Below are 19448 nucleotides of genomic sequence, written 5' to 3' on the forward strand. Positions count from 1 at the left end.
ATCACAGAGGAACAAGTTTATTCTTGGTACCACTCTCCATCTGTAATCCAGCTTTTCCCTTCCTCCCCCTCTAGCTGTAGCATATCTGCTATGAAGGCCACATTTGAGGGTGTTTGGTAGATGGCATCTTGAGGACAGAGACCACTGTTTATTTCTGAACAATACTGCATACACTTTAACAAAGCAGGAAAGTGCTTTGGCAAGTGGGACAGTCTGTGACCAGGCTGGAGGAAGGGAGGGGGAGGAATGTCTTGACCCCTCTTGGGACTTTGGCCAATATTTCATCCCAGATGAAAGCTTGAAATCAAAGCCCTCCTCCAGCCTTTAAGAAAAGGTACTCACTTTCACATTGGTGCTGCTACTTCTTCTGTCTACCAAGAGGCTGAAAGGTTGTGGGACTAAGGAACTAATATTCTTAAATAATGAGGAAAGCCTCTGAAAAGTTATTAGCATAGGAAACACATTTTTTTTGCCTAGTATGGAAAACAAGCATGCCCTCACACACTAGGCAGTTCCAAAGTACAGTTCAGCTGTCTCCTTTGTTGTGTGAGGTACCAGAATTCAACACAATTCCTGGAAAGATTACAGATACTCATCTCCCCCCTTTTTTTTCCCCCTGCCAGGCTACCTCAAACAGTCTGCTGTCTTTGGTTACTCTGCTCTCCCTACAAGAAATCCAGAGGTTTCCTCCTAGGAATGGATTGCACATGAATGGATCTGCCACAGTTCCTTCCAAGAGGATATGCAGCAGTTCTGCATCCTGCCTTTCTTCGTCCAAGAGACCTATGATACCTGGTTTCCAACTCCCAGCACCCAGCTGAAAACCTGAGTGCTGCTTCATGCAGATTTGAAACACCAGCAGCTTCCTGCACAACCTAAAGAAGACATTCTGGGTGGACCTGTGCTATATCCCTGCCCTGATATATGGCCTCTCCCAGTGCTAGAGAAAGGTGACATGGGAGGGGATACTGCAGTCATTCAAGCTCATCCTCTCTGTAGCTCTGTGCTGTGCCTAGTGGCACAATCTGGGCTTTGCAGGAAGTGTTGTGGAGTAATTGGTAAACACAAAAACATCACTGGTGGCTTTTGGGCTCAAACAGCCCTTGATAACATGAACTTTTCATTTGCTCCTATGTATGTCTGACACCCAAAAGATGTGACATGGCACCAGTGACTCCTACCCACAGCAGACTGGCAGATTGTCTCTGGCATTGTCACAAAGTCTCCTCAGAGGAGAGCTTTTATGGAAAACTCTCTCCAAATGTTCTGTGGAGTCTGCATTACTCTGCCAGCACACAACTTGCCACAACTATCCTATAACTAATTAGATCTCACTTGGATACAATGAGGATCTCACTTGGATACAATGAGGATCTCACTTGCATACCAGAGACTCAATGTCTCTTGAGTAAGTTAAAAGCTGTGTGTGAAGAGTCAGTGGGGAAGGGGGGGGGGGGGGGGGGGGGAATGACAATAGAGATATTCCCATATATTGAAGAAGTTTTCCATGGCAAAAGCAGCTAAGCATCTCACAGATAAGAGACCAATTGGAGTAAACAGCTGTCAGTGTTAAGTAAATATCCTGGATAATGTGCAGGACAGAAATAACTGCAGCGCTGCTGGACTCTTTTCTTCCCTTTATTTAGCTGCTCTTGCACGTGGCTCCCAATCCTTGCACTGCCTCAGTCAGAGGAGCATTTATTTTTAAGTCAGCTGCATTTGTTAAGAGTGTAACAACGAAAGGCATTTCCTGAGATTCTGCAAGGATGAGCAGCAAGCAAGAGCAGCTAAGGAAATCCGGGACCCTGGTAGTGATTTTTATCTTCCAAGTTCAGATCTTTGGGTTCGATGTTGGCAATCGACCTACAACAGATCTCTGCTCGACACACACAATCTTACCTGGACCAAAAGGTGAGAAAAATCAGGCTGCTAATGCTGAGACCAGGACTGGTAAAGGCTGACTTTTTGAAACAGAGATGTGGAGGGCTTGTGGCAGGGGCTGGGAGTGTATGGGAGCGTGTGATGTGAATTGCTGCAGACTGTACGAACACCTAGGGAAGTGGAACTGTGGTGGGGATAGGGATGAGCAAGGAGATTTGAATTTGCTTTTCTTCAGTTTCAGGAACTGTGTCACATTGTCTCATACAAGCTAGGGCTGTCCTTTTGCACCATGTACATCTTCTTTTACTTCTTCTATTCACCACACAACCTGTGCAGCTAACAGCCACACTCTGAGTGACCTGGGTCTAAAAGCAGGCTCCTATTGTGAACTGCTAACGGGCTGCCTTGCACCTACAGGTAGGGGAGAGACACACAATGTTTCAGCTGACTGAACTGCCATCATTTCCAAATGCTTACTTACAAACACAGCTCTGCTGCATTCATCAGACCTGATCCAGCAGCTCTTGCTGAACTAACCAGGGTGTTTGCTACAGATTTCAACACGAACTCGATCAGCTCTGGCATGTGCAAGTCTTCAATCTTCAAACCCCTTTGCAAATACCTGAAACCCAAGTTTCTGCACTGACTTACTTTTTGTGTAACACAGAAAACGTCAGTGGGATTGCCTGGAGGGTGTATCAGTCAAAAACGAGGTCCCTGGCATCCAAATCTATCTCGCAGTGACAGATCTAACGGATCCATTCCACACACTACAGCTATTGCAGGCTGAGCCTATTGCTTTCTTTTGAGCAATTCATTGTATTTTTCTGAGAGGAAAAAAAAAACCATGCAACTGATTTGAATTTGAAGCAGGAAAAAAAGAAAAGATTATCAAGTCAAAAGCACTGCTACAAAGCTCATTTGTTCTTATGATGGATTGTTCAAATGCAGGTCTGTTATAAACAGCAGGTTAATTCCTTTGTGATTACAGGCCAAGGTTAAACTTTTGCTGCCACAGCACAAATGCAGACAGATGTCAGGATCCCCAAGGGAGCTGCTGGGAGGTTTGTTTAGTTAGCATCTGAATAATGGCAGGCTGGGGAGCAAAGTTTGACAGAATTGTGTTTAACAAGTCACAAGGCTTGTGAGGTGGTCTGCTGGCAGCACAAGGCAGCTGGGAGTCAAGCTGCTTTCTGTGGTCTAGCTTGTATATGGAGCACTTCAAGGTTAGATATTATGGTTCTTTGCAAGGGTGATACTGCAAAAGTCAGGGAATAGAATAGAATAGAATAGAATAGAATAGAATAGAATAGAATAGAATAGAATAGAATAGAATAGAATAGAATAGAATAATAGAATAGGAGTAGAGTAGAATAGAATAGAATAGAATAGAATAGAATAGAATAGAATAGACCAGACCAGACCAGACCAGGTTGGAAGAGACCTTCAAGATCATCGCGTCCAACCTATCACCCAACGCCACCCAATCAACTAAACCATGCAATCAAGCACCCCATCAAGTCTCCTCCTGAACACCTCCAGTCATTACTAGCACTCATCCTGCTGTCTGCTGGCTGACACCAAGACAAACGAGGTGCCAAACAGTATATGAATGGTGGTGAATGGTGCCACAGCCAGCTGGCAGCCAGTCACCAGTGGCGTCCCCCAGGGATCAGTGCTGGGCCACATCCTCTTTAACATCTTCATTGATGATCTGGAAGAGGGGGGTCGAGTCAGTCATCAGCAAGTTTGCAGATGACACCAAGTTAGGGGCAGATGTTGGTCAGTTAGAGGGTAGAAAGGCTCTGCAGAGGGACCTGGACAGACTGGACAGATGGGCAGAGGCCAATGGGATGGCATTCAACAAGTCCAAGTGCCGAGTGCTGCACTTTGGCTACGGCAATCCCATGCAGAGCTGCAGGCTGGGGTCGGAGTGGCTGAGAGCTCCCAAACAGAGAGGGACCTGGGGGTGCTGATTGACAGCTGGCTGAATATGAGCCAGCAGTGTGCCCAGGTGGCCAAGAGGGCCAATGGCATCCTGGCCTGCATTAGGAATAGTGTGGCCAGCAGGAGCAGGGAGGTCATTGTGCCCCTGTACTCTGCTTTGGTTAGGCCACACCTTGAGTCCTGTGTCCAGTTCTGGGCCCCTCAGTTTAAGAAGGACATTGAAGCACTTGAAGGTGTCCAGAGAAGGGCAACAAGGCTGGGGAGAGGCCTTGAGCACAGCCCTGTGAGGAGAGGCTGAGGGAGCTGGGGTTGTTTAGCCTGGAGAAGAGGAGGCTCAGGGGTGACCTCATTGCCCTCTACAACTACCTGAAAGGTGGCTGGAGCCAGGAAGGGGTTGGTCTCTTCTCCCAGGCAACCAGCACCAGAACAAGAGGACACAGTCTCAAGCTGTGCCAGGGGAGGTTTAGACTCGAAGTGAGGAGGAAGTTCTTCACCGAGCGAGTCGTTCATCATTGGAATGTGCTGCCCAAGGAGGTGGTGGAGTCACCATCCCTGGAGGTGTTCAGGAGGGGATTGGATGTGGCACTTGGTGCCATGGTCTAGTCATGGGGTCTGTGTTGATAGGTTGGACTCGATGATCCTCGAGGTCTCTTCCAACCTTAGTGATACTGTGATACTGTGAAATCCTGTCCTCACTAGCCAAGTTTGAAAGCAAGAGTTCCCACTGCTATGAGACATTTGCTAAGGATCTAAGACAGTGGAATTGGAGGAAATCTTGAGGCTTTCCATTGACGTGGCTGTGACGTGCTCTCACACTGGAAAGACAAACTGGGCTGTGTTTGCTTACTGCCGGGAGCCTGCGACTCCCTCTGCCGACAAAACCTCTCACAGAGATTGTGCATGTGCGAGCGCTGCACAGGTTCACTGCAGGGGCAGGGTCACTCAGTGTCCCTAGGCTGCAGACTGAATTATGCTGAGAGACAATTCTGGGCTCTCTGCTTGGCTCTTCGGAGGGCAAGGCAGTGAGTGGCTCCTGCAGGCTCGAGGCTTCAGAACACTACACATCTTGTGATGCCTTTAGTTTAACACTCGGGGCAGGCATACATCCCCTGTATTCTTCATACTCTGTGGAGGAGAGGAGGGTCCTTATGCCACCTCAGGTGGGACTGTTGAGCATGAAACATGGAACTCAGCAGAACCTTGTCTCACCTGGTTGAAGGGTAAAACCACACAGCAGACCCCATCCAAAGCCTCTGCGGTGGGATGCTGCCTGTGCCTCGAGATGCTGAGTGCATCCAAGACAAGCAGTGAGGCCATGCCCAGACTAATCATGGTTCACCACCCTTCCCCTCCTCACAGCACATCAGTCATGCCCTCACAGTCTTTCAAGGACTTTTTGACTGGTGGTGGACTTTTTTTTTTTTGATCCAGAGCATCTGTTGTAGGAGGACAATTGTGCAAAAGTTGGGTTTCTGTCATGTGGAAGGGTGAGCAGGTCCTGGTGTATGGGCATAAGAAGGTACATGGGGCTGTGGTGTGTGCTGATCCCACAGGGGTGGTGGTAAAGCACGGAGTACCCACTATTAAGCCTGAAAACTTCCTCTATTTGTGAATAAAAACCTGACAAATTGACTGCTGGAGACTCAGCAGGGAATCTGAAGCAATTTAAAGCTCAGCAAATTCTTACTAGTTAAATCATGGAATCAAAGATCCTGATGCAGGCCTTGGTCTTCTTGGCCAGCTGAGCACACTGCTGGATCATATTCAGCTGCCTGCCAGTCAACACCCCCAGGTCTCTCTCTGCTGCCACCTTTCCAGCCATTATTCCTCAAGCCTGTAGCATTGCTTGGGGTTGTTGTGACCCAAGTGCAGGACCGAGCACTTGGCCTTGTTGGAATCTCATGCAATTGGGGGTGGCCTATCAATCCAGCCTGTCATGGTGCTTCTGTAGAGCCTTCCTCCCCCAGGAAAATCAATACTTCCTCCCAGTTTAGTGTCATCTGCACCTCAGGGTGCACTCAATCCCCTTGCTCAGATCAGTGATAAAGATATTCAAGAGAACTGAGCCCTGGGGAACACCACTTGTGACTGCCTGCCAGCTGGACTTAACTCCATTCACCACCAGTCTTTGGGCCTGACCATCCAGCCAGTCTTGAACCCACTGAAGTGTCCACCCATCCAAGCCAGGAGCAGCCAGTTCCTCCAGGAGGATGCTGTGGGAGACAGTGTCAAATGCTTTATTAAACACCAAACATAACCTCACAGCATTGTGTTATGCAGTGAAGCTGCTAAGCAGGCAGACAACCTTTCAAGGGCCTAAAGCTCCTGCTGTTTTATACATCTCCAACATTTCCCTTAGTTTCTTTGTAGGGAAAGGAAGGACTGAGGTTCCCTTTCAATTACAATTTTTTAATGGCTGCAAGTAATTTACTGCTCACAGCCTCTGCTCTCCTTCTGTCTCACACAATGACAACCTGGAATAGAATAGAAGAATAGGATAGGATAGGATAGGATAGGATAGGATAGGATAGGATAGGATAGGATAGGATACGATACGATAGGATAGAATAAGCCAGGTTGGAAGAGAGCTTCAAGATCACTGTGTCCAACTCATCATCCAACACCATCTAATCAAATAAACCATGGCACCAACACCCCATCCAGTCTCTTCCTGAACACTTCCAGTGATGGTGACTCCACCACCTCCCTAGGCAGCACATTCCAATGGTCAATCACTCTCTCTAAGAAGAATTTCTTCCTAACATCCAGTCTAAACCTCCCCTGGCACAGCTTGAGACTGTGTCCTCTAGTTTCAAGTGTTCAGCTTCATTGCCTGCTGTTTTAAATCCATGACACAGAAGAAATTTATCATCTTGAGGGAATAGTAACAAGGATGAGAAATGGTCTTGTTTCAGCTACTGGCTCCAAGTACTTCACCCATGCTTCAGAAGCCAGTGCAGTGCTTCATCTGGCATACTTGCAACCACAGTTTTAAGGTGACAATCAACTGATTAGGTTAAAATTCAGTGTGGCATTGCCCCAGGCATAAGCAGCACAAAGGAGAGTTTAAACTCTAGGTATAAACTACCAGCATGTGACACCAGGGATCAGAGTGGGGTTTCTTCCTGTAAGAAAACTCACATTGCACAAAGCACAGGAGTACAAAATCCCCAAACCTAGTCCAGAGTACTGGCGAGAGTTAGATTCAGTTTTCTAGCCACAAAAAGTGGCTAAAGAGTGGGGTGGCCTGCCCACGGTAAGCCCCAGAGGAAAGGGGGAAAGGTGCTGATTATAAATTAGAGAGAAAGCCAGCACGACGGCTGCCCGAAGCCAAGCCAACCAACCACTCAGCGATGCCTCCTGTCTGGCTGCAGATCAAAGAGACACCACAAGAGGGCAGCAGAATCCAGGAGTTCGTGTTCCTGCCCAAACTCTTGAGATCATTGCCTGCACTCAGTGCTGGTCATTTGGTGTGGCGGTTGTCATTCCCCCGCACTGGGAAAGGAGAAGGAGAAGGAGAAGGAGAAGGAGAAGGAGAAGGAGAAGGAGAAGGAGAAGGAGAAGGAGAAGGAGAAGGAGAAGGAGAAGGAGAAGGAGAAGGAGAAGGAGAAGGAGAAGGAGAAGGAGAAGGAGAAGGAGAAGGAGAAGGAGAAGGAGAAGGAGAAGGAGAAGGAGAAGGAGAAGGAGAAGGAGAAGGAGAAGGAGGAAAAGGAAAAGAAAAAGGAGAAAAAGAAAAAGGAGAAAAAGAAAAAGGAGAAAAAGAAAAAATAAAAGAAAAAAGAAAAAGGAAAATAAAAATAAAAGTGAAAAAGCAGAAGAAAGAAAGAAAAAAAAAGAAGAAGAAAAAAGAAAAAAAGAAAAAAGAAAAGAAAAGGAAAAAAGAAGAAGAAAAAAGAAAAGGAAAAGGAAAAGGAAAAGGAAAAGGAAAAGGAAAAGGAAAAGGAAAAGGAAAAGGAAAAGGAAAAGGAAAAGGAAAAGGAAAAGGAAAAGGAAAAGGAAAAAGAAGAAAAAAGGAAAAGGAAAAAGAAGGAAAAGGAAGAAGAAAAGGAAAAGGAAAAGGAAAAGGAAAAGGAAAAGATGTTCTTGGGATTTGGATCAAAACTAAGGAGAAGATAATCAGCTCCACTTGTACTTCCATTCCCCTGCATAATGTGGACAGGAATTGTGTGCTGCCTGAGGAAAGAAGTAACAGTGCTGCCTACTAATTGCTGTCTTACTCCTTTAGACAGCAAACTGCTGAGGGAGAGGCTTCTCTTAACCACAGTATTTCCACTGTACTATACAGGAACCTCTGTAATAGAGCCTTAATCTCATCTGGAGAGATCTCTTCAGTGCTGCAATAAATGCCATGATTTTACCTCTCACAAGTACCCTGGCTGTGACATTGCAAAGGAAAGCACTGGAGTAATTGCAAAGCATGATTGTTATGTCCACATCCAAATGGCAAATACTGCAGGCACAGCTTCTGTCACACCAAGTGCTAAGAGCTGTGTCCAGATCAGTTGCAACACATCTAACTTCCTCTCACTCCAAAAGGATCTGCACACCTTGAACACTGAGTCACTAGGAGCAACTAACAAATCCTGCTGCCTTCCCCTGGCAGCTCTTCCCTGGGTGTGCAGGTTTCCCAACACAGAAAGATTAACTCACTTATCTGCTTTATAGCTACTAAGGCTTAAAGGTAGGAGGAGAAATTCCTGTTGTATAGTGCTCATGTTGGAGTAGTGTCTCTGAAAGGGAAAGTGTTTAGCTTTTTCTAATGGTGGTTAGATTCCTAAGCCCCTCTCTGGACATTTCTCCCATGAGAAATAAATTAGTAGGGAAAACAACCAACCAACCAACCCTGTGAACTTTCTAAGTGTGTATAGTTCCACTTACTACACTGAGCAAAATGTAACCTGAGGCTTTATTTTGTTTCTTTGGAAGGGGATGAAGGTGAAAAGGGAGATAGAGGAGAAGTAGGAAAGCAAGGAAAGCTTGGACCAAAAGGACTAAAAGGTATTTATGGCTTGCTTGTTGGCTGTTACTGCTACATGACGATCACTGCACACCACTGTGCTGGTGCATATCATCAGCAATTAATGCTTTTCATTCCTGCTGCACCAGTGGATTTCACAATCCTGTCAAACATTAATCAGTTAACCTAGCAATACTTGGAGAGCTAGGTGGAATTCCTCCTGACACATAAGACAGGCAGCTACATATGGCAATACATTTAAAGAGGCGTGCAAGGCACCTGCCCATTCACTGCTGCCCTCCCAAGGGGCTGTCGTGAGGACAAGCCACAGGACTCACTGTATGTAAAGTCAGAAAGATTACTCTTATCTTATTTTGAGGGTATAGAATCAATAAGGTTGGAAAAGACCTCAAAGGTCATCAAGTCCAACCTATCACCCAAGACTCATGACTACTAAACCATGGCTTCAAGTGCCACATCCAGTCCCCTCTTGAACACCTCCAGGGATGGGGACTCCACCACCTCCCTGGGCAGTGCATTCCAATGGCTAACAACTCTCTCAGTGAAGAACTTTCTCCTCATCTCCAGCCTAAACTTCCCCTGGAGCATTTTGAGACTGTGTCCTCTTGTTCTGGTGCTGGTTGCCTGGCAGAAGAGACCAACCCCCTCCTGGCTACAACCTCCCTTCAGGGAGTTGTAGACAGCAATAAGGTCTCCCCTGAGCCTCCTCCTCTCCAGGCTAAGCAACCCCAGCTCCCTTAGTCTCTCCTTGCAGAGCTTGTGCTTGAAGCCTCTACCCAGCCTTGTTGCCCCTCTCTGGACATGTTCATGAGTCTCATCTGAATGCCCAACAAAATTTGGTCTCAGTTGCCCTTGTTTTGTAAAAAAAAAGAAAAGAGAGTCATATCCTAAATCTGCAACGTGAGCTGGGCAGAGATTTGGAGGCACCAGATGTGGTGGTGTCAGAGTTGTTTGCCTACTCTAAGTACTAATCAGTTCAAAAGGCATCATTTTGGTGCTCTGATACAGATACAGCACACTACAATCCCCCTATATGCAGTCCTGCTTTGAGAAGGACTCCAGCAAAGTCTGGAGGACTTTACCTCAAGGAGGAAGGAAAAGCTTTTGTCTGGGGTGGATCAAAAAAACACCCCAACAACCAAACACTCTGCTTCAGCCTGGCTTGGCTGTGCACTAAAATCAATATTTGAATACTCACAAGCAGTTTCTGGGCTTCTGAACAGGCAGGTCTACTAAGGTGCCTTTCAATGTCCTACTGTTGTGTTCTACAGTAGCAGAGACCTGCACTGTCCCTGGGGCTCCACTGGGTTTGGCTTTGGCACCTGTGGGCTGGCCACGCAGGAAAAACAGTGGCAGTGGAGACCTAAATGGTGCCTTGGGGAAGAAATCCCAGAAACCATCTGTACTCCTTTCCTCTTCACTTCTTCTCTTAGGAAATGAAGGACCTGTGGGGGATGTTGGTGACCAGGGAATGCTTGGGAAAATTGGCCCAATTGGTGGAAAGGGTAAGCTCTGCTCTGGGAATTTTGTTGGGTTTGTTTGGTTGGGGATTTGTTTTTTGCCCCCCTGAAGGTAAATATGTGTTTTGTGAGAGTTCCAGGGATGGAGCAATGTCAAATAACATGTGTGACCAATGATCTCCAAAGAAAGTCCTGCACAGAGGTTGGTGAGGAGACCTAAAGGAGATATTCTTGGTTTATTTCCCACAGGCAATGTATCTGATTAACTTGGCTAAAATGATTTGCCTTATGAATTCAGCAATCAATCCTCTTTGGCTGTGAAAGAGGCAGGGAGAAATTCCAGCCCTTGATAAGAGAATCCTCTGAAGGCTCTAGAAGAGAAAGCTGAATTTGTGCCTCTGCTTCGGACACCGAGGGCCAAAATCAATATTCTGCTGCTGCTAAGGATAGAATAGAGTAGAGTAGAGTAGAGTAGAGTATAGTAGAGTAGAGTAGAGTAGAGTAGAATAGAATAGAATAGAATAGAATAGAATAGAATAGAATAGAATAGAATAGAATAGAATGGAATAGAATAGACCAGACCAGGTTGGAAGAGACCTTCAAGATCATCGTGTCCAACCTATCATCCAACACCACCTAATCAACTAAACCATGCAACCAAGCACCCCATCAAGTCTCCTCCTGAACACCTCCAGTGATGGTGACTCCACCACCTCCCCAAGCAGTCCATTCCAATGGGCAATCACTCTCTCTGTGTAGAACTTCTTCCTGACCTCCAGCCTGAACCTCCCCTGGCGCAGCCTGAGACTGTGTCCTCCTGTTCTGGTACTGGTTGCCTGGGAGAAGAGACCAATCTCTGCCTGCCTACAACCCCCCTTAAGGTAGTTGTAGAGAGCAATAAGGTCACCCCTGAGTCTCCTCTTCTCCAGGGTAAGCAGCCCCAGCTCCCTCAGCCTCTCCTCACAGGGCTGTGTTCCAAGCCCCTCACCAACTTTGTTGCCCTTCTCTGGACACACTCCAGATGGATGCCACACCTTGTCACCTGCACTGCTGAGGGACACATGACCAAACAATGCACAGGACAGCTTGGCAAGGAAAAGATTTTAGCAGCTTTAAGAAAGCCCTCACATAACCTGGGACAGCAACTACTTGCAAATCAAAGTAGACTCCAAGTCTGCCTGGGCAGTCATTTCATTACATGATGCTCTAGTCAGCTGAGAAGTGGCAATCTTTTCTGCTGTTCCTAAAGAGACACTTAAGGAGGAATATTACATCTGCCACCTGCCATAAGGAAACTTGCCTTGAAAGCTGAGCAGAGACTCCATCATCCCCAGGGGAACTCTGTGGTCTCTAACCAGCACATTAACCCAGGTGTATGGTGAGTGGGTGGAACAACCTCTGCCAAAGCCAATGTTCTTAATAAACCTTGGATGGCCTCTAGCCAGCCTCAGTATCAGAGAACAACAAAAGAATTTGCCCTGGGGGATGAATTTTCAGAGTACCTAGACAACTGAAAGCACAAATAGCTATCTCCCAAGAGGATGAGCAGAGGGCTGGAGCACCTATCCTGTGAGGACAGACTGAGGGAGTTGGGGCTCTTCAGTCTGCAGAAGAGAAGGCTCTGAGGTGACCTAATTGTGGCCTTCCAGTATCTGAAGGGGGCCTACAGGAAGGCTGGGGAAGGACTTCTCAGGATCTCAGGTAGTGATAGGACTAGGGGGAATGGAATGAAGCTGGAGGTGGGGAGATTCAGGCTGGAGGTGAGGAGGAAGTTCTTCCCCATGAGAGTGGTGAAGCCCTGGAATGGGTTATCCAGGGAGGTGGTCGAGGCCCTGTCCCTGGAGGTGTTTAAGCCCAGGCTGGATGAGGCTGTGGCCAGGCTGATCTAGTGTGGGGTGTCCCTGCCCATGGCAGGGGGGTTGGAACTAGATGATCCTTGTGGTCCCTTCCAACTCTGACTGAGTCTATGATTCTAAGATGTCTTCACTCACCAAGGGAGGCTTGAATTCGAGAATCCCACACACTGCTTATCTTTATCTGTAAGTGAAGCAACGCTCTGAGCCTTTAACTCAAGCTCTCTCTCAATCTCAATGCACAATTCATTCTCCCCTTCTAGTTCTCCTTAGCTTCTTTATTTGAAGAAGCAAAGGTCACTAAGTCACTGTTTAAATATACCATTAAACATTCAAGTTCTTAATGAAGCAACCCTGAAAAGGCAGCTTGTCACCGGGCAGCGCCGAGCAACGCTCATTACACTGACAGACAACTCCTCATTTCCTTGTGAAATCCCAACCACATAAAGGCAGAGGCACAACAAACCACAGCCATCAACAAGGCAGAGCAAGGAGTAGTATTTTTGACTTAGGAAGGCTTTTCTTCACAAAAGAAGAGCTGACCTGAATTGCAGATAACGTTCAGCTGTTCCTGATCTAAATTACAGCTGAGATCTTCTCAAGAGGTAGTCATCTCCACTTACACAGCTGCACAGCATTTGTGGGACCATTTCTATCACTTTCATGACTTACTGAGGAGGACAAAAGCAGTTGGATGAAATCACATTTCCATGAACTGCATCTGAAAGGAAACACCGAGCCTCACTGACCTCATTTGGTGCAGGTGCTAAGTGCTGCCTGCACATCATCTGCTGCACCTGAATTCAGTGACTTTGGTGCACAGCAGCCTCATTGGGTGCCTCAGCCCATCAGTGACTTGAGTGCACAGCAGCCTCATTGGGTGCCTCAGCCCATCAGTGACTTGAGTGCACAGCAGCCTCATTGGGTGCCTCAGCCCATCAGTGACATCCCATCATGAACAGAATAGAATTAACCAGGTTGCATGAGACCTTCAGGATCATCATGTCCAACCTATCATCCAACACCACCTAATCTACTAACCCATGGCACCAAGCACCCCATCAAGTCTCCTTCTGAACACCTCCAATGATGGTGACTCCACCACCTCCCCAGGCAGCCCATTCCAATGGGCAATCACTCTCTCTGTATAGAACTTCTTCCTAACATCCAGCCTAAACCTCCCCTGGCACAACCTGAGACTGTGTCCTCTTCTTCTGGTACTGGCTGCCTGGGAGAAGAGACCAACATCCACCTGGCTACAGCCTCCCTTAAAGTAGTTGTAGAGAGCAAGAAGGTCTCCTCTGAGCCTCCTCCTCTCCAGGCTAAGCAGCCCCAGCTCCCTCAGCCTCTCCTCACAGGGCTGTGTTCCAAACCCCTCACCAACTTTGTTGCCCTTCTCTGGACACCTTCCAGCAAGTCAACCTCCTTCCTAAGCTGAGGGGCCCAGAACTGGACACAGGACTCAAGGTGTGGCCTAACCAGTGCAGTGTACAGGGGCACAATGACCTCCCTGCTCCTGCTGGCCACACTGTTCCTGATGCAGGCCAGGATGCCATTGGCCCTCTTGGCCACCTGGGCACACTGCAGGCTCATGTTCAGCCTACCATTGACCAGCATCCCCAGGTCCCTCTCTGCCTGGCTGCTCTCAGCCACTCTGACCCCAGTCTGTAGCTACTGAACCCATGGAAGGGCTCTGTTCTGTGAGGCATTGAGGGAACTCAGGGCTTGCCTTTTGCAGGTTTCTTGAGTGCCTTCAGCCTCTCAGGATCATTTTGCAGTGTATATTTAAAGTAAGTAGTACCAGGAACCAGCAGCACACAAGATGCCTATCTTATCAGTGAGTTAGCTATTAAAGGGCTCTCCTGATTTCCATACCCCAGAATTAATCATGGTTTGTTTGACTTGGCACATCTCTCAGTGCACTACATCAGGGCTTCCTATCCCAACACACACCAGTAATATGTTATTCAAGAGGTTTTTCATATACACTTCTCTTACATGGGCACTGTCTGAGAATCTGAGATCTGAGCATATGTTTTCCTCTCCATTCAGGTGACAAAGGAGCCAAAGGCTTATCAGGGGGTCCTGGAAAAAAGGGGAAAGCAGGTATGCTATGTATCCCTCTCTGCAAAATGGTCACATCTGCTGGGTCTATGACTTCAGGGTGGGTTTGTCTGGAGCTTCATAACATTTTGAGGCCCATGGAAACATCTGAGAAGAGGTGAAACAAATAGGAAGAGACTGAAAAGGTTTTCTTTAGCAGAATGAAGGCTTGGGCAGGGGCATGACTGACTCCTATGAAAATATAGAGATAGACAAAGCATGGGGAAGAGGGATCTAAATTAATGGGCAGTGTTTGATAGCAGGGAAACTAACACATAGACAGGCCAGCAGTACATTTACACTGGAAGCTAGTTTCTCAATACCAAAGGAATGATATCCTTTCAGAGCTTCTTAATAGGAGTATGCCAATGGAAAACAAACCTGAGTGATTTTAGACAAAGCATAACCTGTTGGTAAATGAACACAATGCATTTGCTTACAGGAGGAGCACTGGGATCTGCAGGCCCAGAAAGTTCATCTCAGTCCTGCTAAAGTTAAATATTTGCCCCCTTTGCATGTACAGTTGTGTTCATGCCTATGAGATTTCATAGTGTGGGTCTTACTGGGAAAGCACTGACAACTTATTTTCTTCCTGAGAATAACAGAGGAAGAACCAAAACCTATAGCAAGCCAAACTTCAGTTTGCCAACAAAAATACAGCTGAGACTTCAGTGCTTGAAAGTTATCAGTTATTTCAGCTGGTATTGACTATTTCTGCTGTACTACAACTGTGTGCAGCCATTCACAAGTGTTGCCAGTGCCACCTCTGTGCATGCTCACTGCAGCTCCCTCACTGGGAAGCCTGCAGTCCCCCATTTCATGGGTGATGTTGTTTCTACTGGAAGGCTGAGGAACCTGTGCTGTTCATAGACACAAAGGTAGATCTTTAGCACTCAGATATAACGCAGTAGTAACCACCATGGCAAGCCACATCTCTACAGCTAGATGGAGTTGATAATGAGAGGGACAGAGGATGGGCAAATCCCATACATATATGGGTGCAAAGAAGATGGCAAATTCTTCTGTCTGCATTTTCAGAAGCAGAGATCCTTAAGTCAGTTGGCATGGGAACTTGAGCTCTGATCAGGGGCAGTATGGCCAGCTTGCAGGGTGAGACTAGTGGCAGTATGGCCAGCTTGCAGGGTGAGACTAGTGGCAGTATGGCCAGCTTGCAGGGTGAGACTCCACAAGTGGAGGCCAAGTCTTCAGAAGGTTTGGAAGTGGGCTACAGATGACGCTCCACCCACTCCCATGCTTCTAAACAGAGAACCCCTCCACCCTTTGTGTTGCACCAGGGACAGTGTGTGACTGTGGGAGGTACCGCAGAGTTGTTGGCCAGCTGAATCTCAACGTTGCTCGTCTCAACGCCTCCATCAAATTCGTGAAGAATGGTAAGGATCCTGCCGGCTTCCAGGGCATCCCTTTGGCTCCTGTAGCACTGCTCTGCTCCCACCACTGCTCCTCTCTGGCAGTATTCAGAGATGAGCCAGGGAGAGGGTTCCATTCCAAAACCATACAGGGATGTGGGGATGTGGGCAAGGCTGTGGATGTAGTCTACCTGGACTTCAGCAAAGCCTTTGGCACCATCTGCCACAACAAAGTCCTGGAGAAGCTGACAGCTCGTGGCTTGGACAGATTGACTCTGAAATGGGTCAAGAGCTGCCTGAAGGGCCAGGCCCAGAGAGTGGTGGTGAATGGTGCCACGTCCAGTTGGCAGCCAGTCACTGGTGGTGTCCCCCAGGGATCAGTGCTGGGCCCCAGCCTGTTCAATATATTTATTGATGACTGCCCATTGGAATGGGCTGCCCGGGGAGGTGGTGGAATCGCCATCACTGGAGGAGTTCAGGAGGAGACTTGACGGGGTGCTTGGTGCCATGGGTTAGTTGATTAGGTGGTGTTGGATGATAGGTTGGACATGATGATCTTGAAGGTCTCTTCCAACCTGGTCTGTTTATTCTATTCTATTCTATTCTATTCTATTCTATTCTATTCTATTCTATTCTATTCTATTCTATTCTATTCTATTCTATTCTATTCTATTCTATTCTATTCCATTCCATTCCATTCCATTCCATTCCATTCCATTCCATTCCATTCCATCTGGATGAGGGGATCGAGTCCATCAGCAGTAAGTTTGCAGATTTCACCAAGTTAGGACCACTTCTGCACTGCCAATCTGCTCAGGCTTAGCAGCCACTCAGGCAATGAAAGCAAGAAGTTTGTGCCAGTCTGCTGCAGAAAGGCAGGAAAAACAACAGGAACCTCTTGATCTCCTTGCTGAGCAGGAAGGCTGCAGGCATGTTACTTCTAGTGCCCCCCTCTGCAAGCATCATTATCCTGTAACAAGGCACCAGCACTCAAAGACACTGGTTACAAGAAGTCAGATCTGCAGGCTGTGAGGCAGACAGTGCAAACTGCCCCACCAAAAGGGGGGAGCACATTCCCTGGCAAAGCAGAGGTTTTGAGAAGGCTCCACCACTGCTTCTGTATCAATAAATGAGATGTGTATGAGACTGTTCTCTAGCACTGTGGGCAACCAGTGCAGAACAGCATTCATCTATTATCACAGATCCTATGAACCTGAATGTCTCTACTAACTCCAAAACTGTGCCTGGGGTAACTCCTGAGTTGTTTGGGAGAGTGTTAGTTGCTCCAGGCCAAAGCTCTGGACTGGACCATTCCAGCAATCCACCAGAAGGGAGAATCAACTTCCAGCTGCCCAGGCATGCTCCTTGGCACTGCTTCATTCACTAGAATTCACTAGGAGAAGTTTGCCTTTTAAAGCTGCTGAGCAGCCAAAGTTTTCTTCCCAGTCAGTCACTCAGTGGCTACAGCAGCTTTGAAGGCTGGATTTCAAATACTTTATTTCAGCAGCCACATGGATTTTCCTCTCCATGGAAAGAGGCAGAAAAGTTACCTTTAGCCCTGTGTTTGTATCCCAGGGCACTCTTTCACAACCTGTATTCCACAATATGCCAAGCATCAGGGATGGTCCAGAGTTAGACACTGCCATTTGACCACCTAGCATGCTTGAATTTGATTAGTACTGGATAGCCATGAAGGAAAACACGCCACAAGAGGCACATGCCAACCAGGACTGAACAGTTCTTGTTCCAATATGTGCAAGGTGCTTCTTAGTCCCCTTACTGGCATCAGCCTCTGTCACAACTCCATCATTCACTATGAGTTCAGTGGTGGGGAATAGAATAGAATAGAATAGAATAGAATAGAATAGAATAGAATAGAATAGAATAGGAAATGGGATAGAATGGAATAGGAATAGAATAGGAGTAGAACAGAACAGAACAGAACAGAACAGAACAGAACAGAACAGAACAGAACAGAACAGAATAGAATAGAATAGAATAGAATAGAATAAGAATACAATTAACCAGGCTGGAAAAGACCTTTGAGATCATTGAGTCCAACCTATCACCCAGCACCATCTAATCAACCAAACCATGGCACCAAGCACCCCTTTTAAGGATTCTGATGCAAAATTCATCTAATTGTGATACTGGAACAGAAGCACCTTCAGTCTCAAGCTGTGCCAGGGGAAGTTTAGGCTGGAGGTGAGGAGAAAGTTCTTCACAGAGTGAGTTGTTAGCTGTTGGAATGTGCTGCCCAGGGAGGTGGTGGAGTTCCCATCCCTGGAGGTGTTCAAGAGGGGACTGGATGTGGCACTTGGTGCCATGGTTTAGTAGTCATGAGGTGTTGGGTGACAGGTTGGGCTTGATGATCTTTGAGGTCTTTTCCAACCTTAGTGATTCTATGATTCTATGATTCTGCTGACATGCCATTAAGCTTTTTTTTTCCCCTTTCCCTTTAAAGTTATAGCAGGTATCAGAGAGACAGATGAGAAATTCTACTACATTGTGAAAGAAGAGAAGAATTACAGAGAAGCCTTGCTTCACTGCAGGGACAGAGGAGGAACACTGGCCATGCCCAAAGACGAGGTGACCAACACCCTGCTTGCTGACTACATCTCCAGCAGTGGCCTCTTCCGAGCCTTCATTGGGCTGAGTGACATGGAGAAAGAAGGACAGTTTGTGTATGCAGACAACAGCCCACTGCAGAACTACAGTCACTGGAAGGCAGGGGAGCCTCACGACCCAGCTGGCCGCGAGGACTGCGTGGAGATGCTCAGCACAGGAGAGTGGAATGACTCCGAGTGCCAGGTCACCATCTACTTTGTCTGTGAATTCCTGAAGAGGAGGAAATGAAAGCACTGCAGAGTGTGCCTGGCACCTCCTGTACATACAATAATCCCTCTTCATTCATGCACCAAAGGGAGAGCAGACAACCAGGGACAGCTCAGTCCTGCCCTCACCTCACTGGGTTAAGCAACTACTGTTAAGATGGCTTTGGCCATGAAGGCAGCAGAGGTCTGCAGGGGCTATCCAGCCAGCTGGGATTTTTTATGTCCTTTCTGTGTGCAGTTACAGGTGGGCATTTCCATGTGTAATTTAGGGACAAATAAAAAGCATGCAGAGGTGAATGTGATTTCAGTAATCCCAGAAACAGAAAACTTGATGGCACATTAACTACTGATGATAGGCTTCACAAAGTCCACAGACGGAAAGCGTGTGATCTTTACTCCTCTTTGCCCTGCACAGGGAGACTCAGTAATTTCCCTGGGGAATTCAGAGCTGGAAGGACAGATTTGCAGTTTCTCTTGAGAAAGTCCTTCTTTTGTTACAATCATAGAGTAATTGAAGTTGGAATGGATCTCTGGAGGTCACCTGGTTGAATCTTCCATGCAAAGCAGGGCCAATTTCACACTTAAGAGTAGAAGTTGTTACACTCTCCTTAATTTGGCTGCACAATTATATTGCCTGATATGGGGGGGAGTGGTGTGTGCTGTTTATCTTTGCTTCCAACCATATTGGAACCATCTTTGCTTCCTTATGGAGTTTGATGTGAAGTCATTCAGTATGCTCATTCAGGATCACTAAGGTTGGAAGAGACCTCAAAGATCATCTTCCATCAGGGTGGTCTGAGGTGTAATGAATTAACTTAGAAATGACACTTCTGCATGCAAGCCTGCCCAGCTTGTAGGTAACCTGAGATCAGAGGGAGCAGTTCTAGCCCCTGATGTGCCCCAAAATCTGTGAAAGGCATAGGGAAGTCTAGTACAAAGGGAACAATGCAAAGGGAGCAGCACCACTGCTGTAGGCTGTAAACAGGCACACAGTAGTATCAGATGTGCCAAAGTACATTGCTGGT

At 47.0% G+C, this 19448-nt stretch overlaps 2 protein-coding genes across 5 annotated transcripts in view; one reads left to right on the plus strand and one right to left on the minus strand.

The window, feature by feature from the left end:
• LOC137452604 (feather beta keratin-like) overlaps positions 1-19448 on the minus strand; it is a 43092-nt gene that overhangs the window by 19316 nt on the left and 4328 nt on the right. The window lies entirely within an intron of this gene.
• Positions 1683-18725, plus strand: COLEC10 (collectin subfamily member 10). 3 transcript variants are annotated; one of them, XM_068161124.1, is made up of 6 exons: positions 1683-1911; positions 8755-8826; positions 10240-10311; positions 14172-14225; positions 15518-15613; positions 18054-18725. In XM_068161124.1, exons 1-6 carry the CDS (start codon positions 1767-1769, stop codon positions 18443-18445), a joined length of 831 nt encoding a protein of 276 aa, XP_068017225.1. In that variant the 5' UTR covers positions 1683-1766; the 3' UTR covers positions 18446-18725. The 3 variants fall into 3 exon arrangements, with proteins under 3 accessions (XP_068017225.1, XP_068017226.1, XP_068017227.1); XM_068161125.1 differs by lacking the exon at positions 8755-8826; XM_068161126.1 differs by lacking the exons at positions 14172-14225; positions 15518-15613.

This window comes from Melanerpes formicivorus, unplaced genomic scaffold (assembly GCF_026170545.1).
Source record: "Melanerpes formicivorus ecotype bairdi unplaced genomic scaffold, bMelFor1.0.p_v2 SCAF_56, whole genome shotgun sequence".
Taxonomy (NCBI): Eukaryota; Metazoa; Chordata; class Aves; order Piciformes; family Picidae; genus Melanerpes; species Melanerpes formicivorus.

What these genes read in the sequence shown, in the direction of transcription:
- COLEC10 (XM_068161124.1), top strand. Translation starts at nt 1,767, where the DNA reads ATGAGCAGCAAGCAAGAGCAGCTAAGGAAATCCGGGACCCTGGTAGTG. An exon ending in AATCTTACCTGGACCAAAAG is followed by an intron (nt 1,912 to 8,754) that starts GTGAGAAAAATC and finishes TTTCTTTGGAAG; the next exon opens with GGGATGAAGGTGAAAAGGGA. An exon ending in TGGAAAAAAGGGGAAAGCAG is followed by an intron (nt 14,226 to 15,517) that starts GTATGCTATGTA and finishes GTGTTGCACCAG; the next exon opens with GGACAGTGTGTGACTGTGGG.